Source organism: Plodia interpunctella, chromosome 18, assembly GCF_027563975.2.
Source record: "Plodia interpunctella isolate USDA-ARS_2022_Savannah chromosome 18, ilPloInte3.2, whole genome shotgun sequence".
NCBI lineage: Eukaryota > Metazoa > Arthropoda > Insecta > Lepidoptera > Pyralidae > Plodia > Plodia interpunctella.
This window is the reverse complement of record NC_071311.1, coordinates 2,581,409-2,608,016: the sequence shown is the minus strand read 5'-3', so window position 1 is coordinate 2,608,016 and position 26,608 is coordinate 2,581,409. Positions and strand designations below refer to the sequence as shown.

The 26,608-nt window shown below is 34.9% G+C and overlaps 2 protein-coding genes, 1 long non-coding RNA gene, 1 other non-coding gene and 1 pseudogene across 6 annotated transcripts in view; 2 read left to right on the top strand and 3 right to left on the bottom strand.

Moving 5' to 3' along the window:
• Nucleotides 1–4,369: 4,369 nt before the first annotated feature.
• Nucleotides 4,370–19,010, bottom strand: LOC128677980 (meckelin-like). Of its 3 annotated transcripts, none has more exons than XM_053759187.1 (20): nt 18,677–19,010; nt 18,421–18,591; nt 15,482–15,723; nt 15,190–15,307; nt 13,784–13,854; nt 13,085–13,209; nt 11,694–11,829; nt 11,082–11,197; nt 9,921–10,071; nt 8,974–9,108; nt 8,512–8,637; nt 8,055–8,145; nt 7,678–7,805; nt 7,148–7,371; nt 6,537–6,614; nt 6,266–6,300; nt 6,116–6,186; nt 5,455–5,603; nt 4,819–4,930; nt 4,370–4,514 (listed from the first exon to the last, which is right to left on the bottom strand). In XM_053759187.1, the coding sequence occupies exons 1-20, from the start codon at nt 18,840–18,842 to the stop codon at nt 4,434–4,436; spliced, it is 2,526 nt and encodes an 841-aa protein (XP_053615162.1). In that variant the 5' UTR covers nt 18,843–19,010; the 3' UTR covers nt 4,370–4,433. The 3 variants fall into 3 exon arrangements, with proteins under 3 accessions (XP_053615162.1, XP_053615163.1, XP_053615164.1); XM_053759188.1 differs by having other exon boundaries at nt 18,683–19,010; XM_053759189.1 differs by having other exon boundaries at nt 18,792–19,010.
• Nucleotides 4,420–6,690, top strand: LOC135309902 (uncharacterized). The gene is made up of 2 exons (XR_010370160.1): nt 4,420–4,537; nt 4,835–6,690. It is a non-coding gene; the product is annotated as an uncharacterized LOC135309902 (long non-coding RNA).
• A 976-nt stretch (nt 19,011–19,986) lies between the features above and the next one.
• Nucleotides 19,987–21,801, top strand: LOC128677885 (uncharacterized; annotated as a pseudogene).
• Nucleotides 21,802–21,979: 178 nt separating this feature from the next.
• LOC128677826 (uncharacterized protein) overlaps nt 21,980–26,608 on the bottom strand; it is a 47,137-nt gene continuing 42,508 nt past the window's right edge. The window contains exons 19-22 of the mRNA XM_053758948.1: nt 25,677–25,869; nt 24,890–25,042; nt 24,137–24,257; nt 21,980–23,806 (exon numbers count right to left, since the gene is read on the bottom strand). Coding sequence (XP_053614923.1) covers nt 23,541–23,806; nt 24,137–24,257; nt 24,890–25,042; nt 25,677–25,869 — 733 coding nt within the window. The 3' untranslated portion in view covers nt 21,980–23,540. The remainder of the gene's footprint in view (nt 23,807–24,136; nt 24,258–24,889; nt 25,043–25,676; nt 25,870–26,608) is intronic.
• Nucleotides 22,541–22,733, bottom strand: LOC128677995 (small nucleolar RNA U3). The gene has a single exon (XR_008405597.1). It is a non-coding gene; the product is annotated as a small nucleolar RNA U3 (small nucleolar RNA).

The window sequence follows — 26,608 nt, the reverse complement described above, 5'->3', positions numbered from 1 at the left end:
TTAATTACTAAAATTAATTTTATTGAATTCCTACCTAGCTAGAAAATTAAAAACTCTTCATTATGAAAGACCTTATAATTTCTCTATATAGATGACCTTATATTTTTTCTACATTTGATAATAACGTCTTGTGAATGTGGCTATAACAGTTTCAGATGTTTCTACGCAAAGCTCTGCGCAGATGGCGATACTCTGGTACCACTAAGGTACACAAACATTGCCAATGGAGGTAAAAAGCGTCAATATTGTTGCAGATTTATGATCAAAAATACCTACTACGCAATCGTGGTGCGAGTTTAAAGAAAAGGGAAGGGTTTAATGGATTATCCTCAAAATAATAACACTATTTTAGGTTATGTTCTGCATTATTTGGTCAACTGTGGTCATAAATAAAAGCTTGAAGTGTGAAGTTTAAATGTGTGAAGACTCGAAACGATTTTTCCCAATATTGCCGCACCCGAATAGCTACATTGTTATATATTTTTACAAACGAATGCTTACATAATGAAAGGATTAATAAAGTACTCTAAAATAAATAAAAGGCGGCAAAGCTTTTGTGTACCTAACATACAGTGCTGTACTCTGGCAAGATAAATGTGCAATTCAAGCGCGGCCGCAGCGGTCGAAACGCTCTAAAAACCACCCGACAAGCGTTATGATACTATACATATCACACGTAGCTTATGAGATTTTATTACTATGGAAGTATTATTATAATCTGTGACTTTTTAATTATTTAAAATATTAGACATTTCTTAGTTTTTTTTTTAATTCTGTAGGGTACAACAAAGGACAACTACCTATGTTAGAGCAAACGTACTGTGCCATGTTTATTTAGATTGAAAGTATAAAATATGACTTATCTACCAACGTTTCTCACAGCTAAATGGTCTGTGACATATCTACACAAAATTTTATTTACTAAATCATTGGCTCTACATGAGAAGGAGGTAGGTACCTAACTCATCCGATTTATTACTATAATATGTCATTCGTAACTTCATGTAACATGAAAGGGTCAATATTATTAGAGAAAGTTTAGGTACCTCCCTTAACGAGCATCAAGTAGTTTTCTGTGAAGTCAAGTAAGACATTTTCTTTTAAATTTTATTTTTCCCAATTCGTCATCACATACAATCATCATACAATTTAAACAGTGGATTCACACAAGTACATTATTTACAATATGTTCAACAAATAAAATGCAAAAATATTTGAGATAAAAAATACTGTGAAAAATAATATAAGTACAATTTGTATGGGAGAATATTTGACGATCCCCGTGGCCTAATGATTATCATGCCGGACAGCTACACTGAAGGTCCCAGGTTTGAATCCCGGTCAGCAAGATGGAAAATTATCTTTTTCAGATTGACCTGGGTCTTTAATGTTTATCTATATTATGATAGAATATAGTATTGGTAAGTTAGTATCCCATAGGTAACATAAATCTCGAACTTCTTTTGGGGCTAACTCAATCTGTGTGATTTGTCCCTATATATTAATGTAGGTACCTAATAATAATTTTTGCTAACATTCACATTTATTACAATAATTACCTTATGAATTAAAAAAAAAACATCTTCAATTTACATTGTTAAAAGCAATAAATGATTACATATTTTTTGCTATAGGTACATTTCTTCAGTGGTGTTTAAAAAGCCACCCTACCCTAGTACTTATATGACATTAACAATTCTAGTTTAATACCTACGTAGGTAAGTACCTACCTAAATTAGTTTGTATAAATGCCACTGTTTCTCCAAGTGGAGAACGAACATAAAAATAATCAGTCATCATAAAAACGATATCTATGTCGACAAGAATAAATAAAATACCGGGTTAGTTAAATAAAAACAACAAAAATTTATATAGCACTTTGTTGAAGTCTTCTTAGAGTGCCTCACTAGTGGTCGGCGCCTCTTCCAGTGTCATTTTATGTGTTATCCTCCTTTTTATGTTCCCGCCACACGCTCCATAACCACTCCCAATCTACGTTTTCATTTTCGTACTCGTCTATAGCTCTTGTTAATTTCTTTTCCAACTCCTTCCGATCTCTTCTCCCCAATTGGAGCACTCTCTCCTCTACAGCCCACAGCACCTTTGCAGTTTCTGTTGCAATGCCTAACTTGTAACCATTTCCATAATTTAAAAGGTCGTTAATATAATCTTTAAACATTCTATCTTCTCTATAAGTTAATATTTCATTCATGGCATTTATAAAAGCTCTTCTATGTTTCAAAGGCTTATCTAAATCGGTCAAGTACGTAGCAAATTCGGACTTTATCTCCCCTCCGTCCTCTTTAGACAGACTCTTGAAGGTTTTAGCTAATTTTCTTGTGTAATTATAACTCATATTTTCAAAGCTCTTGCTCAATATTTTGCAGTATACCTGCATCTTCTCTTCATCGAAAACAGACAGCATACCGAATAGATCTCTCAAAAACGTGTCAAAAATCCCAGCGAATATGTTATTGTTGATTTCACCGTCAGTAATAACAAATGAAAATATGAGGAACATACTTGTAAAAAATACGGTTTTCGTGTACTTGGTCATCTTGCTCGAGTAATTGAAATTGTATTCCGTCACATAGTTTACCTACTTACCTAGATACTTAAATCTTCAGAAAATTAATCCGATAACAATCTCAGAGGAAATCAATTCGTTCTTTAATGGAAAATTAAACTTGCATTTTTGCATAGTATTACATATCTACTCATATCGCTTCTACTGGATGTGATACAATGAGCGATGCAGTCGTTCATGATTTTTTTCTTTATTTAGTGAGACAATGGAGTAGGTATGTTGCTGATCAAATGATCCGCAAAATAACAAAAAGTACATGTGAAAACCACATCATTGTAAGTGAATCCTTATCGCCAGACAATTCCCAGGTGCTAACATAACCAGCAGGTGTGTGGTTGTAAGTAAAAAAAAAGTCAAGTCTATTGGACGCTACGTGTAATGAACGTGTACTTTTCATGAAGTAATTAGAGTATTGCGTGATGTAGCTAAGTAGGTATGGTATTATACTTACCAATCTCGGTTCATATTGTTTCTTGTTTTTAATGTTTATAATGGCTTCACCTTTCACCTTTTCCTCAAAGTCTTCTCGCATCCAATGTAAGTAGGTAAATACACTTTTCAATCATTATTTTATTGTCGATATTTTCTTTATCTAAGTATATTTTTTTATCATTACGTATCGTATCAAAACACGTCATCAATGTAATTATTGAAAAAAAAGTTAAATTTGTTCATCCTAAGAAGAAAATTCAAATATTTACTATTTAGCCAGCTTTTTGGTTTTGTCTTCTCAACAAACTTTCTAAATAATAATACATTATCTTTCAATAGGTTTCCCAAAAATGTGTCAAATATCACTACTATATTTAATATTCCTGCACGTTTCTTTCATTATGATTATTAATTGCTAAGGAAAGAAATTAATTATATACCCACCTAGTTACCCATTTGGCGCGTGCCAAATGGTACAAATACGAAATAAAATGGTGGATTTTACCGTTTAAATCCGATAAATTGTTAACGTAAAATATCAATTAGCTAGTAACTAGTTTTGTTAATGTATTCGACCAAGGCTTCTGTAAACTTGTTTTTTATGTCTCCTCTTATTTCATCGTTTTGCTTATTGATCCTATAAAAAATAAGGGTTGTAAACAGATGTCTAGTTTTATCGCCGATATGTTTTGATTTCTTCTGTCCAAATTTCGTCATGTTAAAAATGTACTGATCCATTTTAATATCGTCATATGTGGTGTAAATTGCGTTCATTGCCATAAAAAAGCCGTTTAGCTTCGGTTTCCCTGACGTTATAATTCTCAGGAATGCCTTAACTACCGGTCTCAGTTTGCCACCGTTGAAATCTGACAACTTTTTTAATGAAGAAGAAAATTCTTCGATCTTCTTTTTCATAACGACACCTGGGCCTAAACCTCTCAAGCTTTTACCGAGTACGTTAAAAAATGGCGGTATTCTGTCTAATGAAAATTTTTTGATTAAAGTTCTACAGATGTTTACACAAAAATTAAAGAAAGGTCCGTAGGGTAATATCACAGGTTTTATAGTTGTAGGACGTGTTATTTTTCTAGTTGTGGGGATTGTCTCGTCGGACTCACAACTGGTATCTTGAGGTCTATTGTCTGGGCTCCAGCATCTTTTTATATGTTTCGTTGTATGTTCTTTGCTTGTTGGATCAATTTCTCCCACAAGCAGTTCTCTCTTCAAGTTTACCAAACCGTACAAACTACAGAAAGCTAAATAAAATTCCAAGAATGAATATTGATTCCTACGTTGTAATAGCATTGTGGAATTATGGTGATTGGTATTTTTCAATTAAACAAAAGTGGCATTAATATTTCTAGTGCTTTATTTCAATAATAATCTGCAATAAATGGAAGATGTGGATGACGCTTTATTGAAATAAGGGAATATCAACTTTAGTCTTTAGCCGTAAATTTCTATTTCCAAATATAGTCCTTAGATGTTTTAGAATCTGAAAAAAATGCAGAAAATTATGTAAGTAGGTAAGGTAATAATATAATAGAAATATAAGCTATAATTAGCTTGGAAAATAAGAAAGATCATCAAAATCTGACCAACCGAGCTGTGTCACTGTCCTACTCAAAGTCCTTGCTTCATTTCCCTAACGCTGATATTATTATTAGTTGTTTTGTCAGTGTTTCTATGAATTATTGTTATGTTTAGTACTTAGGCACATGCACCTTGACCCACAGAATTTGGACAGCTGATATTATTGTAATATATTTTTATTATAAATAAATAATATGTCAACGTACTTTCCATACTGCTAAGGTTACCACAGCAGCCGTCAAGGTTTCGTCTGCAGCCATGACGATAGCACCAAACAGCATGGCGTCGAACGTTCCCAATGCCCACTCTTCTCCCCACCTGTAAGGATAAATTGTGATCTTCTTCTTTTCGTGTGGTTGGCAAATCAACGCTCCATTGGGTGCTACCTAAATATATTCTTGATAGAATCGAGCCACTTCGATGGCTTCATCATCAAGTCAGCCAGAGTACAGGTATTTGGACACTCGGGACAGGCGAGGAGATGAGCCATCGATTGTGGGGAGAAGCAAAACATGTTGTGTATCACCAGACGTCGTGATATTTCCGTATAAGGAATCCATACTATCCTCTGTATCTCTCGCTCACCTGAGCAAATTATAGCAGCTTCCTAGACGTAAAGATGCACAGTGGTAGACATAAAGATGCCTATGACGTCAACTAGGTTTCGACAACCAAGGAGTTGGCAAACTATTTGAATCCACACTTATAAGTGTTAAAGAATTTCACGTAAAATAGGAGCAATGGATTGAGACTATACATTTTTGTTCTGGAGAGTTAGAGCCAACTTAACTGTACATATTGATGAGGCAGGCAGGCCTTAGAATGAATACTCTACAGCATACCAGGTAACAGCAAAGCAGGACGCAGCATTATCATCTGGGTCGTACAGCAAGCAGCTAGTGCTTCCCGACTCACGCGCATTCATCTCCACGTCCAGTAATCGTTCTAGCACCGACCGCTCGCTAGCCACCCAGTTCAGACCATCAAGGGCCTAAAATATGAGAAGAATCTGAGAAGTCTAAAGGCCTATCACGAAACATACAAACTCGTAACACGTTTCTAACGTCCACATCTTTTTTTACCGCATCGTGTAACATAAGAGAGAAAGTGTTGTGAGTCCAGTAGCTTAGTTTTAAAAAAATCAAATGAATCTTTTAAAAGTTTATTTTTCTTCAAATAAGACACATAGTAAATATATACCTAGAGGAATCGTTACTTATTGTACAAGATACCTAATTAACCTGTATTGTAAGAGAATGGTGTTTGAAATTAAAAAATCTGTAATACAGAACATCACGTATACCTACTACGGGCTAAACGTCTAAAATTACAATTTACACTTCATTGATAAGTTGGCTACAGTTGAGCTATAACATATCTATAAATAAATAGGTTACATACCTAATAATACGGTATTATGTCTCTTTATCTTAGGTATTAGACAGAGCCAAGAGTTTTCGATTTTGGTTGTGGAATTGAGAAACCTATAAAAAGAAGACTTACCCTTTCAAAAAACGCAGCCAAAAATTGTGTTAAAAGAGAATGAGCTGGTTCATTTACGCCAAGCGTTATCGCTGGAAACGAATTTAATTAATTATCAAATTTATTTATTGGTCAAATAAATTAATAATTAATCAACATAAATATACGGACCTGCTTCTGGACCCGATAGTTGCTTGTATACTGCCCTGTAATCAATTAATAAAATGTAATGTTCAATAAATAAGGATGATTGGCATCAAAAGCATTCGCAAAGAAGACTTAATTGAGACTGACTTGAGTAGAGAGGGTTAACATCAGGCAAACGGCCGGTCGGAAAAACAGAGTCGAATCTTACTCTTTAGGATACAATAAGCGTTGATGACAGAGAGTACTTAATTCGGTAAACAAAGAGTAGTTAACTAGGTACAAAGGTACTACCTACCTTAATTGTGGGGCAACAACCACTCGACATGTAGCAAGGGGGCCTGTCATAGCCCTCATTTCTTTGGACTCCTCGTTCCTAAAAATAAACCGATTTCTTTGTAACTAAAATTTAAAAGCTTATGTATTAAAAATAAATTGCCATTAATGTTTTATTTTTATGTTGTATTGTCAGAGGTAGGCTAAATTTTTATTCTATAATCTATACCCAAGATTTCCCTCAGGAACTGACATTAACTTTTCCAGGTAGATGGAAACGGGTTTCTTGCAATCAATATCTGAGAGGAGTACATTGATATGGAAACATATGATTGTGAGTGAGTGCTGATGGGAGAGGCCTATGTCCAGCAGTGAACTACAGGCTGATGATGAGTGCTGATGATGAAAAAATAGATATATAATTGACCAATCGAAATACTCATAATAATCGAATCGAGATATCGAGCTGACCTGAGTCCCCCCCGGCAGCACCCGTTCACGAGTTGACGAGTGTGGTACTAGTAGTGCGAACCTTTCGATCTCGGATGTCTTAACCACTGGACCATCACCGCTTCATAGCATAGTGCTTTGAAATGAAATAGATGATGATAAAACAAAACAGTCAATCCTCACCTTCCATGCACGTAATGAGCATAAAAATCTTCCTGAAATACTATTAGAGATACTCCCAACCCTGAACACACTTTAGGCAGAGTCTTTGCTGGCGATCCAAAGGTCTTGTCTGCCACAAACATAACTAGAAGAACGCTGGTGTAAGAAGTCCACCAGGCTATGGTGGCAAGAGTCCATTGATAACCCTTGCTTTTGGGTAAATAGGTCTGCCAAGGTGACATGAACTGATGACAAAAGAAGGATTTTCAAAATGTTTTTAGAAGAAAAGATTTATTACAATTGTTTGGCTAAAATCCTGGCTGTCAATCTGTCTGTTTAAATAAAAAATATATTATTATTTTTTCTTATCGAGTGTGTTACTCTGTTGTCAGATATTATTCAAGTCGCCTAAAAGGCAGACATGACTTTTACGGCTTCCTACCGCCATCTAGTGACAAGTAGTCTCATATACACAAGAGTGCAGGTTTCCTTACGATGTTTTCCTCCATCGGAAGCAAGTGATCTATGAAAAGTAAAGACTGAAAACTAACGTAAAGGATAGCTAATGCCAGGGTTACAGTGTATCCAGGATGTGCTCTTCTCTTTGTCTGCACGCTGCTCCACTCTCTGGCTAGTGTGCCCACTTTCCATAAATTTGATTGCTCGATTGTAACGCCATCTGGAAGTGAATACCACGCAATGAAAACAACGTTGTGATAAGTTCTATTGTCGTTGCGATTCGTATACAATCGGCGAATACAGACAGATGTTGATGCGAATTAACATCACAAAGCGTAGTGTGAATGTAGAGTTTTTTTATTATCGCAATCAAAAACTAGCAATATACTTCGGACTAAGAATCGAGTATTAGTAAAATGTTTGCAGCTAGACATCGAAATAAAAATAAAATTTTCTGTACAATAATTACCTTTACCAAAAGGCGAGTTGTATTCCGACCAATCTAATAAGAACACGTCACAACGACATTGATTCCAATTCATCCACGTAACCCGTAGAAACTGTAATTAAGAATTTTCAGTATTCAGATGTGTAAATAAAAATAAGTACTTATGTACAATCTTATAGTGTTGCAAAAATCGATAGTTGGTCAACTATCGATATCAAAAACATCTAAACTATCGATAGCTTTGGGTTCTTCGATAGTTAACTATCGATAGTAATCGTAGTATCGAAGAATAGATAATCGAAACTGTTGATAGTTGGAAGGCACCCGAATCCAACCAATATTCTAGAACAATCTACAATAGTCGATATAAAAGCCTATCGATCGGCAACACTGCAATCGAAAAAAAAAACATTACGTCTAGTGCGAATACTTATGACATGGACTTACGAAATGGAGCGGGAATTAAAATTACACGTACCTTAAGAGATACTGCTGAAAATACGAAAGATTTTATAATATGCTCTTCATATCGCGAGAGGGGGAGGGTCATCCCCAAAGTGCCAGTTTCTGCCGCCAGTGCGTGCAGGGAAGAAAACCAGACCGCCTGAAAAACATTACTTTTTATATAACAAGAGTACCTAATCTATAAAAAAAATTTTGCTAAGTAAAAAAAATATGCATTGTAAATTCCATTCTTAGCCGTTGACCGAGCCAGCTGATGATTCTCTCAGATAGGAGAGAGAGAAAATAAGTTGCTCACTGAATATTTGGAATTTATCATTTTTATAATCCATATTTTCACATGTATTTTATTAATGTGAAAGTATATTTGTCATTGTTTTTCTTTTGAGTTAGTTGGAAGGGTGGAGAGGGGCATAGGCTACCTTTTACCGCAGGCGCAGCAGCGGTTAACAGCTAGTTTCAAATCAATTATACTTACAAAATACAAGGCGTCAGCGACTGTCCCTCCCAGTAAAGGGACTAATGAGAATAGGAAGCCGCCCCGGCGCACGTTGCCGCGCCATTGGACCAGGGCGTACAGGGTCGACAGAACACCCAGGATGCCTCCCCAAATCTGGGAAATAATTACTTTATATGTAGTTCTAGTAGTCTAGTTGCGCCCTTTTTTTATTCTAATTATAATTCTAATTACAGGTTTTATTCATGGATTTAGTAAGTACTTACCTACTAATTCCATGGTTAAATTCTATCCGTATACCAAATGTCAAAACAATCCGTCCAGTAGATTTTGCGTGAAAGAAAGCAAACATACATACACACACATATTCACAAACTTTCGGATTTTATAATATTAGTAGGATAAATTTTATCATTAAATAAATCATCACACATATTCTAGCATCTGTATTTTTCCGGTTCCTTCATCAACCAGAGCGTCGAAGCCCTGGGTTCACTTTCCTACTTTTTCTCCTCCATGTCACGGTCTTCGGCATCCTAATTATCAGATATTGGCACGCAGATCATCCTTGTCGGCACTTCTTGTATCTGCTCCATGGAGACCATGCGAAATGGAGAAGAAAAATTACAACACTTAACGGCTAAAGAAGAAACAAAGAAAACGCAGTTCCGACGAACTGTCGTGCTGTATTAAAGAGGTTTTATCCGTACTAATATTATAAAAAGGTAAGCGTTTATGAGTTAATATGTTTGAGGCGGGTAATCTCCAAAGCTACCAGACCGATTTCAATAATTCTTTCACCATTAGAAAGCTACATTATCCGAGAATGCTATAGGCACAGATTACATAATACCCCAGGTAGGCTATATTTTATCTCAAAATTTCCACGGGAGCGAAACCCGGGGCAAAATCTAGTAACTTATATATTAAGGTTTTCTAATAATTATCTGAAAAAATATCTCTCAAACCTCTAGTCCTCTTATAATCCCAGCTGTGGGCAAATCATGTTCGACTCTGAAGACAGTGGTCACAGTATCCGATATAGATTTAGTGGCGTACTGGACCTCGGCTGAAATTTGACCTCGGAGTGAACTGGATAAGCTTTTATCTCTCTGTATCCTAAAATTCAATGTTATTATTTCATCTAAGTAGTCAATCATCTCATTTCATCCCACTGCTGGGCAAATATAAAAAATATTTTTCATACAAATAATGTAAATACATTTAATTACGCAAATTTACCAAATATATAAATAAACGTAAGTAATATTAAAGGATAATAAATAAATACACTTAAAAGTGTTAGAATAATGCTAGAAATTTTACATCGGTAAGTATACTATGGACCGCCTAGCCGAAGCCAAAACTTCAGATGTTTCGTTCATCGAAATTATATTTTATCTATGTACAAAGATGTCTCCTTCCTTTAGTAAAGCAAAGTTATAAAGAAAATTTAATTCATGGCCTCTTTTTTATTAAGTACTTAAATTCTATAGTACTTCGAATTTTAAATCACTGCCAAGAAAATATGCCAAAGGAAACTCATTGTTACTGAATGGACGAGGAGATAAAAGATGAAGTTTTTACAAAATTTGAATAACGAAGTTAGTTTTGTTTTCTTAAAAAAATACCTGCCAGAACCGTTTGTTTTATAGAAATAGAAAATGTTATATTTATTTTATTATTAATTGATGTAGTGAAATGTAACTATTTCACTACATAAATACGTATTATATAAAATAAATTCGCTTCCTGTCTGTCCTTTGGTCCTTATGTATGCTTAGATCTTTAAAACTCCGCAACAGTCTGTCCGCAGATGTCAGTCTATCTATTGTGATTAATTTTGATAATATGTAGTTAAAGAACCCCGTTCAAACATAGGCAACTTTTTTTAAATCAACCCCAAAATGTCTATAATGAGTAAATGGGTTGAATGAGAGAATGGGTTGAAACTTTGTGTGAAAATCACGTCTGATCAGCTTTTGCGATTATAATAAAATATGTTTAGGAGTCACTATACTCGACACGACAAATCTAATGAAATACAGATTTATCTCTATAAGTTTACGACATGTTATAACAAAAAAGTATATATGTTTCAAGATAATCATAGATAAATAGATACTTACATGATTTTTATAATCAGTGTACGTAAATAAACAGTAGTACTGACATTAACTGTCGTGGATAACGACTTATCGAATAGAAAATAACGTCTGAATTTACTTGTGGTCCATGTGTCTCTCTGAAAAAAAAAAACCTTATAAGCATTGCTTTAAAGTTTTTCTTACAGACAACCAATGCATCGATTGTCTAGATAAGTGTATGTAGAAATTTTGCATGGTAACAAAAATGCTACGATTTTCTTCATACGGTTATGTGCTACTATTATGACATAGCTACGAAGCAAACAGCGTAGCTTACAGCAATGTGTACCCACAAAATGTTACAAAATGCTACGATAGCGCTACAAGCTACAAATATTATCAAAATTACTACTATTACTACTATTAAATTACAAGCTACTGTTTTGTGACATTTTCCTTAGATCAACTTACTTCTTTTAATAGTTACGTGAATTTGTCTGAGTACTTATACGTTCTGTTAATGGCTCATTTCAAATGATCACGCTGTGTACACTAACTTTGGGCATTTTACTAGTTCAGTAATGTAAGAGAAGTATAAAAATGCAAAATTGTAATTTGTCTGTATAAATGAATATAAAAAAAATGAAATCTTACTTTTATGTAATATCCATTCGGTTTTCGCACAACAATCGGTATTGGATTAAAATCACCGTTCGAAGATAAAAATAGTCCAAATGTGCTTTCCTTTTCAAAACGAGATAGATTTGAAATATTCATATTACACTCTTTGCTAAAATAAATAAAACGGGTCAATATGAAAAGTACCATTATCCATTTTGGCCCGACCAGGGATTAATGCCGGGAACTCCATTGTAGCATGATGACTATTAGGCTACAGAGGTCATTAAAAACTTTAATGTTGTGTAAGTTGCCCACTGGTGGACTTAACCTACATTCTTAAAATTGTAACTATGATATAAAATAAATATAATGCTTAAATAGTAATAAAAATTTAATATTCAATATTATGTAACGATAATTAAATTGCAACGCCCTTCCAGGGCTCATTTGTGCACTTAAAATGTTACTTACAATAAGACCTAATGTACACCAAATGAAAGCAATAAAGAACTATGAACTAAATAATTATAAATACCTATAAAGTTATTATATTATATATTATATTATATTAGAACAAATCACACAGATTGAGCTAGCCCCAAAGTAAGTTCGAGACTTGTGTTATGGGATACTAACTCAACGATACTATATTTTATAACATATACATATATAGATAAACATCCAAGACCCGGGCCAATCAGAAAAAGATCATTTTCCATCATGACCCGACCGGGGATCGAACCCGGGACCTCTCGATTCAGTGGCAAGAACTTTACCACTGCGCCACCGAGGTCGTCAAATAACACAGATTGAGTTAGCCCCAAGGTAAGTTTTAGGCTTTGTTCTGGGATACTAACTCCATAATTCTATACCACATATAGACCAGTATATAGACATCCAAGGACCAGGTCAAACTCAAAAAAATATTTTCCATGTTGACCTACCGGGGATCGAACTCGAGACCTCCAGTGTCTGAGAGAGGTCTTCAAATTCCCAATGACAGAAATCCGAACCGATTAATTGCACTAGTATTTTTTTCTAAAACATGACTGTAATGCATTAAGATAAAATCAAAAGAATCACCTGGCGATGTAAAACGTTTGACCGAACAAGCAAAGCGAGCGAGATCTACAAATCAACTTGAGCGAAAACAAATTTTTTGTATGCATGTATGTTTGTAACGCGATAACTTTCGAACCGTTAGTCTGATTTGATGAAATTTAAAAGGTATGTAGGCTATGTCAATAGAATTTTTATGTTCGTGAGGCATCAAAATCGGTTAAGTCGTTTTTGAAATATTCACAATTTTGTAAAAACTCATCAAAAATTTAATGTGTTCATGAGGTCTAAGTTCGCGAAAAACTAGTTTTAATTATTTAGCAATACTACTGGAACTATTGTATAATCTGTGGCAATATACTTACTAGAAATCATTTCCAACACGTATCCGACTTGGTGTAAAACACGAAAAAATTTTACCCTCAGTATTATCTTCGAATTGAAAGCCACCCTCAGCTGTGTACGCTGCGATGGCTATCATTATGAATTCCTGTGAAATAATTTAGTAAATTCAAATTTTATTTTTGGGAAAAAAATATGGGACAAAACCATTTTTTTAGAAGTTTTGTCTGTCTGTCTGTTCGCGCGGTTTTTACACTTAAATTCTGGTATAAGTTTCAACGCGATACCTTGTTAAGAATCCGAAATATTCACAAGAATGAGTCATGAGCAAATAAACGCGAGCGATGCCGCGGGCAAAAGCTAGTATTATATAATCTTTATGTAACATCTTGTCTCATCTGACTTTATGCAAATTAATAATTTGTGTTTGAGTTCAATTAGTTGTTAGTCGAAAAATCAACATAGCTTAAGCAATTATTCGACCATTTTACATATAATAATATCATGAATTCGTTATCTAGCTAAACATGGCTTTTGAGTCTCGTAACTCATAGTTCAGTCTACTGAGTAGATAGGGATGAAATGGTACAGACAACAGCACATCAACCTATGCTATTACCGCACCATAGAGGTTCATGCAGGGTAACTTGATGTACTGTTCACTGTACCTTAGATGTGAAACTTAAAATCGCGTCCGTAAGTGAAAAATATACAATACTCACATTTTCTCTTGAAATCTTTATCTCCCCCGAGAATTTGTCTTCAGATGTCTCTATTGTTAGGGGAGGTAATTCTAGAAGGACAAGACACGAATACTTTACGTAACTGAATTTGTGAAAGTAACATATCTAAAAGTAAATATACCTGAACTTAGGTCAGGTTTCATCTAAACTTATGTGATATGTAAGAGAATCCCCGATTCTCCCTATTGTCTGCGACATTCGAGCTTGCAAATGCAAATAAAAATTATTTCGGCCTTTCTATTCGCCATACATTGTGAACTCGTAACTGGGTATCAATTCTCTGCGTCTCACAAGTCGTTCTTTATCGTAATGTTTTAACATCTATTATAAAACTATTTCGAGAATCAACACCTTGGTAACGGAACCTGAGTAAATATCCGTCAACATTATAATTGACATTTACTACAATAGCCAACCTGAGAAGTTTACCTCCATTTATCGTGTCCCTATCGTCTTAATTTCGGCTATCCATCGTGCCAAATATAATCCCTTGATCTTGCTGAACCTCATCAAATTTAAAGCGATAGATGGTGATTATCACATCCCCTCAATTATAAAAGATAGGAGTAGGTACTTAGGGAAGTTTGAACTAATTTGTTCGAAAAACAATAACAATCTATAGGTAATGTTACGTGTCTTATTAATGTTATTTTACGTGAAATTAAATGGATAGCAATGACAATGTACAAATTTTTTATAACTTGAAATATTTAAATAATATTAGACATCGTTAAACAATAAGCTACTAAGCAAACAGTAACTCCGTTTATTTTTTTCAGTCTCTATAAAACACGCTTCGTAATGAACTCAGCTGCGATCAACTTACAACCCTGTTTTAGGTTTTAATGATCCACAATTTTTGAGTAAATCCAGATATTTGATATCTCCGATACACTAGAGCTAATGTGGTTTAAAACGGTGATGACGCCCGCCTGCGTATTGAAATGTCCCAGGTTTGAATACTTCTAAAGCCACATGAGTTTGTATACCAATCCGACTCATGTATAGTTGTTTTCATAGACTACCACCTGTTGGCGTTGAAGGAAAATATCGTAAGGAAACCAGCACACTGGTTGAATATTAACTTGTGTTTGAAATGAAGAAGACACAATAAAATGGCAAACCACTCCATTAATAGTGACAAGAAAGCTGTTTATGTGTTGAAACGCATAATGAACACGACACGCCATGAGGAAATACGACTACGAAGAAAAATATACTAGAGATTCTTCTCGTAGGTGATTTTCAATTCCACGAATAAACCAATTATAAAGCTATAAGTGGCCTTAAAGTTTCACAACTTTTGGTTGTGTCTACGTCGTAAGGGATGAAGACGTGACACTGAAGTATTGATGTAGGTATGGTATTGATGTAGGTATGGTTACCTTTAGGAGTTTGAAGCTTAGGCTGTATCCACAACCGACAAGGCCCAGCCAAATCTGTAGTGTACAAATTCCTAACGCAGTAGCTTGTAAGAGTTCTACAGGACAGTGCGTCATTTTGCTGAAAAAAGGCGAATCAGATGATCATATTTAAATAAAGTCTTAACTAAATTTTGTGGTGATAGGAATAGAATATAGCTATATCTGTCTAATTTATAACATCAGTCAATTTCACGTTTTTCTTTGAAGATTATTTTATTTTGGAAGTTATTATATATACCTTTTTATATCTTACCATGCATAGATATTCATGCTTCATAAACTCCAAAACAGTGGACGGGTGCACCCTAGTCTCCTCATATTTCGGCCTCTCAGCCAAATATTTTTTGGTCACACACACATCTTTGATCACAATGTGGTTTTTTGTACACGTACAGGCTTCGCAACGCACACATACGTTGTTCTGTGCCTTATAACCTCGGGAACACTTCACGCATAACACTTCTTTCATAGGAGATCCATCGTTGTTTTGAGTCACTGAATAGATAGAAAATATAACTTTTCTAGCTCTTTGAAGGAATATATCAATGAAAATATCAACGTATTTGTGTATTGGGCATGGAATTAGTAGGTACCTACTCGTACAACATTAATTCCATAGTATTGGGTAATTATAAATTCGAAAGTTTATGTACTGTATAATCTGTGGTTTGGGTGTGAAGGTGTGAGGATTATTTTTACTCAATTACGCAAAATCTACTGACAGATTTCTATGAAGTCTGGTACAGGGGTAGAACATTTTTTATCACATCATACCTCTATCGTATTGTATCGTATCATCATACCTCTACGTATATCATAGTACGAGAGCGAAGTGCTGGGTGGTATGACCCATTTATTAAGTGTGTAAAAACATCTAACAAACTTAGCTGCGACTTTCCCACAAGAAACTAAAATGTAGTTTACTAGTTTTAAGAAAATCAGTAGTGAAAAATAATTCAGGCTTCGGTTGTTTCCCTCTTCGAGGATACATTACCAAAAAATCTTACTTCGTCTTAAATAAATGACGAAATTCCGAGAATTTTAATGGATTCCCTAACTTCGTCAGCATTTTCGTTTCCCGACATAAACATAGATACAGGATGATTTTAGGAGATTTTACTTAAACTGTCTGAACTACGTGGATTTTAATAAATAAATGAAATAAATTATATACCAAAACCTTCCTTAGGAATCACAGTGTCTATTGATGAAAAACGGATGAAAATCCATGCATACGTTTTTGAGTTTATCGTCAACAGACAGATATACAAACAGCGGCAGAGGACTTGGTTTTATAATATATATGTCTCTATGTATGTTATGAGAGTAGGTCACAAAGACGCGCGCATAAGTAGTTATTCGCCCGCCGTCATTGTGCATGCATTGACATTTTAAATGCAATGTATGAAGTGACTTTTCAAAAGTATGTTAGTATAATAATGATATTATACACAAAGCTACTGCGGATATGAATATTTAAGTATTCATAACCGGCCCGTATATACAGGTACGCAAACAGCTGCAGATTAGAGAAATATCTAAAGTGTTCTTGCTGTGTTGTCTAAAACATTTTGTCTGAGCTAGGCTTAGCCCTGGATTTAGAAGTACTTACAGATCAATTGTTATGTTAACGCAATTCTTGGTTGGTATCTTGGAAATAATCTCAAGCAAAATTCCTTAGAAGATTGTATTGTAACTGGGGCGATCGCTCGATATTTTTTTTAAATTGATGAACCATAAAAAACTGTATTTAGTTTTTCCAATACATGAACATAAAAAATAACGATATAGTTAAGGAAATCGAACCCCAGAATAACCGATATCTTTATAGTCTAACACGTTAACCACTAGACCACCAAGTCGTATCATACGATCTATTGCTATCGTATGCGAAAATAGCATGAGCTTAAAGGTAAGTCCCTACGTGGAAAAAACATTAGTCTTAGTATTATAATTTTGATATAATACACATTCCTAGATAAATCGATATTATTTATGTAAACTTTATATAAGTAAACTTGTAGTAAAATTAATATATATGTTTATTATTGAACCGTTATAAGTTTAAGGCAAGCATTAGACATTTACGTATTGTCGCCAAAATATGTGCATAATAACTAACATTATATCAAAACAAGCACTGTTTATCTTAAAGTGAGTATCAATACAGTGAGAATAAAGTACCGTCTCAATGTACCGTCCCGTCACCTCATTCGATCCCTTGTCTGAGTTACATCCGCTATTTGTATTCCTGTGTATTCATTTGTTTACGGCACAACAAAGAGTTGTATTATTATTATTATACCCCAGTACTACACTTCCTCCATAGTACGAGTATGATGCTTTCCTTCTGCCTTAGTTTATCATATCTACTCTAGTTTATATATCATTCTATACATTTTGCGTGATAATATCATATTTTACTTAGTTACTTATCCACCTTAGTAACTTTTAATATACCCATATTAAAAGTTTTACATTTATAAATGTTCAGTAAAAGTAAATAAAGGCGTCCTAACTAATATTATAAATGCGAAAGTAAATTTATTTATTTGTCACCTCTTTATCAGCTTCATCATTCATTCAATCTTCAATCATTCGTTCATTCATTCTTCAATCATTCGTCTTCATATTTTGCATATAAGTATTGAGTACGCACAAGGACATAAGACACTTTTCATCTCGGAAAAATAAATGTTCCGTGGGAAATTCACGCGGACGAAGCCGTGGGCAAAAGCTAGTACTACATATTGCAATGAACCAACGTACATACTATCGATGGTTAATTTTCCAAAGCCTATAGTAAAAAATATGGATTTATTGCACACAATTGAACACGACGACTGACTACCAACTAAGGACCAACACAGTTCTAATAAGTTTCTTTCAGCATTTCTTCTCAGCATTAGTCGTTCCGAAATGTCAGTAGTTATACTAGTAGCTTTTTGAGAAATGACTATTTGTATAATATAAAATTTGATGTGAAAAAGTGCCTGTGAAGGTCCAATTTATGACTAAATTATTTGAGTTGACGACAAATTTTTATAAGTGTTTATGAAACTTCAAATTTCGTATAATATATTATCTACACATGGTATTTTAACACACCATATGTATAAATGTAGGTATTTTGTAACAGCCAGTAGAATTTCTTAAAATAATTAATATTATTTGGAGCACAGCATCTCTTACCAGTAATATAATCGCTAGGGCATTTTCTGCAAACGAATTTTCCAGAAGTATTCTGGCACCGTCTCGGAACGCAGGCAGATCCGTCGGAGGAGACCAGTTCAGTCGCATTGCAGGACCTGCATTTTGCTGGTCCGTTCGGGACACTATGATCGTCGCAAACGCAAGAGAAGCCTGGAAATTTTGTTTTATTATAAGGAGCCGATATTTTATGTTGAAGTTGTTTTGAGTAATACATAGTTAATTATAAAATAAATACTCTTGCCATTTGCAGCCCGAATCATCGACGTATTAGCAGGACAAGATTGACAACTCATTAAGTTAGGATCATAATACTGAGTTAAGTTACAACTTGGAAGATGAAAGGCACTCACTCCAAATGTAACAATGAAAAACACGCAAACACACTCTTTGATTAATATCATTTCAAAAGACTTTATATCGGTTATTTACTGAGATTCGATTATAATTGAATACTGGCACTAAACAATAAAAATAAAATGTAATTTGAATTTAGAACGTCAAGTTTTAATTTCTGGTTTGTTATGATACTGGCCTCTAAGAAGAAAAAACTAAGCGGCCCTTTTGTTTACAAACTGTTTGCTAGTTGTGTAATACGCGTTGCTTAGCAACAGATAGAGTTGACAAGTGGTACTTCGGAGAAATCGATATGTACCGAAACTTTTTATCATAATGATTTTTTGTGTATGTTTTTTATACTAAACTTCTTTATTGTATTATATCAATGTTTGTTTTGGATATGTAAATTAAAAATACTTATCATAACTGTGTTGAATTTAATATTTCTTCTAATAGTATCATACTGTATGAGCTCTACTAGAAAAAGGGTGATTATTTTTTACTTCAAATGCAGCAATTTACCTACTGGGTAGAGTTAAATTGTTGACAAATTAGAATAATAACTGTTAAACCTCTATCATGAGAATTTTAGGTCAAAACTTCAAATATAAATCTACTGATATGTTATAGTAAACCCATTTTAGAAACATTGCGACTTGGTTCCGGAGCTATAATCGCCGTGGAATGTTCATAATTTCATATAAGTACATTAATAATTTTTTTATAGGGTCGCCAGATCTTTTTTGTACCAAGGCTCATTGTTATATAGCTACGCCACTAGCTAATATTGCTGTTTTCCATCTGCAGACGCATCAATCAACTGACCGACGACGTAATGCATAACGCATTTAGAACGTGTTTCTGAGAACAAAGTCTGATTTATGGCTGTGCATTAGGCTCTGTCAGCCCCGTGACTAATGCAGTTAGACGTGATAACGTTAGTACAGTCTAGAAAACTTATTCTCGTGGCTCGTGGATATGATTTTAATTTACACTTGGCTCATTTTAATGATTCTTTCTTTCTTTTTGAAATTGAGGTAGATAAGTTTTAAATATTAAAAAATCACTATGTTAAATTAGTATGATTATTAAATTCAGATTATTTTTCTAACTGTGTCTATAAATCATCACCAATATTGAACGCTTGTATCATTTGTAAACCAGAATCTTTGAGTTCCAATATATGACGAGTAATACCACTTATCCACAATGAGGTTATCAGTTACATTAGCTGTGATGTTCTTTCCTTATATACTTGCTGGAATAATAATAAAGCCATATAGCAATATCCCCAAAAGACAAGAAGAAATAATCATGTGCGGAATAGAAATTGCGAATCAACGATTCGACTATCGCAAGCATACAGCCGTATACTTCCACGATGTTGATATACAACTGGTGAACATATTTTTGATGTCGTATAAAGGCACCGTTATTATCGAAAGCAAAAAGAATACAGCGCCGCCAAAACAAGTGATTGTAATAGTTCAATCTTTCCATTCATTCATGAAAATATTGTACAGATTGAAACCAGATCTCCGAGGGAAGACATTATTAAGTAGTGGAGCTAAATTTATCATCTTTCTTTTGTCTACTCCGCAGAAAATTGACAAGATTTTCAGCATTTTATGGGGCTACCATGTAACGAATGTTGTGACTATCACAAGCAATGACAAAAGTAATATCTCATTGCACACGTATTTTCCATATCAGAATCATCTTAATTGTCAAAATACAGCACCGAAATTGGTTGGTTTTTGGGATAAAAATAGGATAAATAAAAATGTGTTTCCGAATAAGATGATGCAAGGATGCCCACTGTACATATCGACCGACAAACTGTACCATCCTCAATTGGAGCAAAAGGTTTCTCTGCAGATAATAAAGAAAGTCATTGTGAAGCTATTAAAACACAAGATGAATTTCACGCCAATTACGTCCATAAGAGATTTCGTCAGCCTCGACTTGCACAGAGCTCGGAACTGGTCTGACTCGCTGAATGACGTGGTTTCGGGAAGAGACAATATCTCAACGTGCAGTATTCCTCTAGGAGTGGACAAATCAGGACTTCTAGACTATTCCACGCCATATTTCCGCATTCGCCACGGATGGTTGGCTCCACCGATATCAGCAGGGCCAGTTTTGTGGCGGCTACTTTCACCACTGAACGGATACCTTTGGCTTGTTATTTTAATTGTAGTCATATTTGTGAACTCAATTCCTATAATCTGGAAAATCCAATCGGTAAAAAAATTTGGCATGAAACACTTCAAACATTTCAATAGTTTGCAAGGAATTATTTTCAGAAATTGGGGCGTGATGGTGGGTCAGCCGGTGCGCATGGCGCCGAAACGGTTTCGAGATTTTTACATCATTGGCTTGTGGATACTGTTCACGTTTGTCGTCAGGAGCGCCTATCAAAGTGTGCTCATAGTGGCATTAAAAACTGACACAATTGACGGTTCCTTTAATAGTTTAAATTAAACGATCGAGAGTGGCTACGAATTCGGCGGTCGAGCCACATTCATTACTCACTTCGAATACGACGACGCTATCAGGGACATGTTTATCATTATCCCAGATTCAGAATTTGACAACTTATTTTGGGATGTTGTTGAAGGCAGAAAGAAGTTCGTGTTGGCGATTTCATTGGAGTATGCGTGGGCATTTTGTCTATCTCGGGGAAGGAAAGAAAACGAATGCGGTTTGATCCTTTTAGACTCCATTATGACTGTTCCTTTGGTGATATGGATGAGGCACCAGTCGCCTTTTGTTGGGTTAATATCGTTCTGGCTGCAAAGGTTTATTGAGACTGGGTTGTTGGAGAAGGAGTGGATAAAGGCTCCCACTGTTACCTCTTTGGTAACGTCAGACGCTACTCCCTTGACTTTGAAACAAATTATGAGTTGTATGCTATGTTACTTATTAGGTGTGTCCATCTCGACTATTGTTTTTCTATTAGAATTTGTTCAGTATAAACTTAGCATGCTAATGAAAAAGAGAAGAGTTGCATTCAGTTTATAATTTAGTATATTATACATAAAAGTGTGGACTAAACTTAAAAACTTACTTTTAGTATCAGAAAGTAGAACACCCATAAGTTGTATGTAAAATGTTGAATTGTAAAAAAGTCGAATTCCCATGAGGACTTTGTGTTTAGATGAAATAAAACATCATAATTTGAAATCTATAAATATACATTTTATTCAACAATTGACACTGACATCTATAAATAAGATACTTACAAGTATCTCACATCTAGGAAGCAATGTTCGTATAAAAATAGACACTGATTTTGAAACATTTCTTCGTGGACATATAAAAGTAGGAACAATAGACTTTTCATTCAATGTACTAGATACCTATTATAATAATTTTCAATAATCTAAACATCAATTCTCTACTTAAAGCTATATAAAATATCAAAGATAGCATGATATTTATTTTGTAACTACAACATAAAGAGTAGGTGTACACAATATTAATATTGAATAGGTACATACCTATCAACCTATTTTTAAAACCTAGGTAGGTTTTTAAAACATTGTGAATTATTATAAAAATTGACGTCTTGACCGATTGATTAGTAAAATTCAATATTTCAAGAATTTTCATCCACTTTTCCAAGTTAGTTATAGATTAAGTTACATTTTGGTTATTATAAAAAAACTCATATCTATATACTTACCTAGCCAAGATTATATAATCTACATGGAAATAGGATGTTGTATATTATATATCATCATATACTTATTAAAAAATAACCACTCAGAAAGCGACAGTATCGCATCCCCGAGGGGAGCGAACGATCATCGAGGGCTGATGGCAAGCTGCCACCGCCCGCCTCACGCTCAGGACACCGCGCCACGTCTCCTCGTCATGGTTAGTGAGGCCCCGCATATTGCGATCGTCTATGCGAAGGGCTTCCTATAGAAAGGATCCTAATAACATCCCACGAGAAACTATTTTTAAACGGTTTTATTTATCTCAGCCCGTTTCTTTTATTCTTAATAAGTGAGTTTAGAATGAGCAGGACAAATGTTATTGTTTTTTTCAAATTTCGCTGCTTATTTTCAATATTTCGCAAGTATTTATTATATGTATTAATTTCAGTATGCTTAGTACTGAACAATTTGCACACTTTTAAATTAGGGGTGATCAGCCTCTGAAATCGCTTTTCACAGATGTTTTTACAACTCTATTGCTTATGAGTCGTATAATCCTTTGTCCGTGCTCACGTGTCAGCGCCGGCACGTCATTTGCAAACAAATCCCTTTATGCAGCCCTGTCTTATTAAATGTAAATCCTGTCCGGTCGTTAAGATTAAAAACGGACCATAAAATACGCATAATCTCCGTCTACAATGTTGACGACGTGAAACGTAAATATAGGTTAACTTTTATGGTGATATAGATCGTTGAGTTTGAACTTTTTAACTGTTCGATTCTCATATAAATAAAGTCATTGGTCATTTCTTCTCGGCAGTGGTCGTTCCGAAATGCTAGTAGTTTGCAGCTTTATGAGAAAAACGAAATATTTTTATTACAGTGTAAATTTGACGTCTGTAAAGTGCTAATTTCTGAAAATAGTGCTAGAACTTTAACTACTTAAACAAAATCAAGGATAGTTCACCAATATCCAACTCCGACTAAAAATTACCAAATAATAGGGTTATTTGGATTTTAACATCTTAATCATAATTTTGGCCTTTACGAGATCACAAAGCAACTTCAGCTTTCGTCATCACCGTCGTCATCCTTTGATCATGTAGCCAGCGACGGTGGCTCCACGACTAAATACGGTACCTGCAAAACTGGTTGGGGTAGTGTGGGGAACAGTATAGGGTATTGTGGGGGAGGTTGGGGACTTTGAGAGACGAGCCTCGCTTCAGGTTCGGAGCATTGCAGTAGCCAGTGGGTGAGCATGCGGCCGCGGCCTTTCAGTTCCACCTCGCCTCTTCTCTCGACCTCGAACGTGCCCCATTGCTCGAGTAATACTCGTGTGCTTTCACTCAGGTGAATTCGGAGTGCTTGAAATTGAAATTTTCAATTTCACTTTAATTTACTGTTATCATATTGTGAAACAATTGCAGATCATCTAGGTAAGTTCTTTCACTAACATAAATTATTGTTCATTTACCTATAACGAAGTTCATTAGACCTATTACGAATTCCAAATTATCAATATTTTGAAATCAAATCATGGATAACTTCACTAAGTTCACAACACGCGATCAGCGTCTTTATGTTCTGATTTCATTTCTCCGCATGGGAAATATTTTTCGTTATTTTTAGGCTAATTTATATACGTATATCAAAAAATATACTTTATTAAGTAAGTAATATCTGTAAATTCTCACGTTGCCCGGTAGATTCCATCCTACTAGCTGTGTTGACGGTGTCACCGAACAGGCAATAGTGCGGCATCTTCACTCCCACGACTCCTGCGCACACTGGACCCGAGTGGACCCCTACCCGCACCTACACATTTACAAGTCTAAGGGCCTGTTTCACTACTTTCTGTTAAATATAATATTGTAATGTGACAGATAAAATAAAAGCTAATAAATCTGCATTATATGATTGACTAGTTAGACCATAGATAAATGAAAAGTTAGACCTATCCAACACTTTTGGAGCACAATTATAACGCTATCTGTTTGATGTGTTACTTTAAGGCTAGGCTGTCTTTGACTATACTTTGGTACTTCATCGCATGCTGATTACAGGCTGTTAAACAGGCCCTTACCTAAAAAAACGTTTATTCAAAAATTAGGCTTTCACAGGCACGTTTTTCAAATCTTCAATTATATAATATTTCAAAAAAGCTACAAAGTCATTCATTTCATATCGGAGTTCTCTATATCATCAACATCAACTAAGCTTCTTGACGATTTGACGAACACTAGCTTATTAAACATGTTACTTACATGAACAGTTTTAATCGAAATAAATGGAAAATGGCAAGTGCCTTTATGTTATCACTTCCACATACTGTAAGCCCAAACTTACCAATAGCAAATTTACAAAATATCTCGTAAATATATAAATTAAAAATGTTTTAAAGCATGTCATGTTTAGCATGGAAGAAATAGAAGTAAAACATAATATACCTCAAGTCTGTGTGTAGGCCGATGTCGCACCACGAAGCTCCTCACAGCCTCCACCACAGCCAACGCCATGAGACAAATTTCCCGCGCATGCAGGTCGCCATTGCGCTCTGGCAAGCCCGACACTACCATGTAGGCGTCCCCTATTGTTTCTACCTATACAGCCAATGTTATTGTTTTTTATCAAGTCCTTCCTAACTAGGATAATGGGAAAGTTTGTGAGTATGTTTGTTACTTCTTCACGCTCAAACGGCTACTACTATGGATTAATAAATAGGGTTTTTATCCCGAAAGTATGCGATTCCCGTAGGATTTGGTCAAAAAGTCTAATAGTCAATGGCGCTTTATAAAGTAGATGACGCGGTTCTACTAACTGTGCATAAAAACTAATATAAATATTATGTATTTAAAAAATTATACGGGTGACACCGCGAGCTGCAGCTAAGTACTTATTAATTTATAAATCGGATTTGTGGCAGAAACTTTATTTAAAACAAAATATTTTGGCATAAATTGTGCTCTAAGTAGTAATAATTAAATGCAAAAAAAAAACTTAAACAGGTAAATATGTAACCACGCATTATTAGTTTTATAATTTTTACTTATTTTGTGATTAGCAGCCTTATTAGTCCCGTCGAGAAATTCTCTGTTCTCAGAAATGTGTACCCTCGGAAGTTCCCGGAAATTTTATTAAAAAATTCTCATCAGAAATTTTCTAAATAAATTTCCGAGAACGCTTTTCTATGCATTCTCGAGTTTCGTGAACACAACATATCGCTATTAGACTCGCCTTATAGACGTCGTAAAATCCGATGATCCTGTCGAAGGTGCTGTAGAGATCGTTGAGCAGATCGACCACCTGTATGGGGGTGGATGCGGCGCACAACTCCGTGAAGCCCACGATGTCACTGAAGTACACAGTGACGCATTCGAAGCCTTCTGGTTGCACCATCTCGCCAGCCATCAGCTGTTGAGCTACCGGCCTGTGACGCAATAGAAATATACAGGATTTATTACAACACAAGTGATATACTAGTACAGTACTACATAATTACATGCATATTATATTGATGGTTACCTCACATGTCCGCATTGCTCTAGAACATTTAGGGCCAAAATAGGATATTTCAGCCATTTTAAGGCACATCAACGAAGCCTTACACAACGCCGAAACAGTAGTCACCATAGCCGAAAACCGACCAGAGATATATATATATATACATGATTACATACATACATACATACAAGATTACATAGCTGACGTCATAAACAACGACGTTTGTTCAACGAGTTTTAATAATTACTTTCTTACAAAACTAAATCTTTGTATAATTTTCCGTTCCAATTCTGGGAGGCTCTTGTTTTACTAATAACCCTGTTTAATAATAAGTAATATTAAAATACAGGATAGAAAAGGTAGAATATAAAAATTTTATTAAGGAACATATGCGTGGCAATAATGGTCTAAAGATGCCGAACACCGTGCGAAGTGGACAAGAAATAGTAGGAAAGTGACTTCTGGGCTCCGACGCCCTACAGCTGCGAAAATAACCTAGAAAACGCTCATAACGAGAGATAGAGAAGAAAAAAAACTGTCTAAAGTTTGTAATTCCGTATGTAAATCGCCTTACTGTATAGAACAAATCTGACAAAATGAACCCAAATTACAAGCTAGGAAATGAGTTCTTCACTCGAAATCATGTCCCATTCAAGATTGTTGAC

What these genes read in the sequence shown, in the direction of transcription:
- LOC128677980 (XM_053759187.1), bottom strand. Translation starts at nt 18,842, where the DNA reads ATGATATTAATCAAAGAGTGTGTTTGCGTGTTTTTCATTGTTACATTT. An exon ending in GGATTATAAGAGGACTAGAG is followed by an intron (nt 9,109 to 9,920) that starts GTTTGAGAGATA and finishes ATTATTTCCCAG; the next exon opens with ATTTGGGGAGGCATCCTGGG. An exon ending in TCGCTGACGCCTTGTATTTT is followed by an intron (nt 8,638 to 8,973) that starts GTAAGTATAATT and finishes AATGTTTTTCAG; the next exon opens with GCGGTCTGGTTTTCTTCCCT.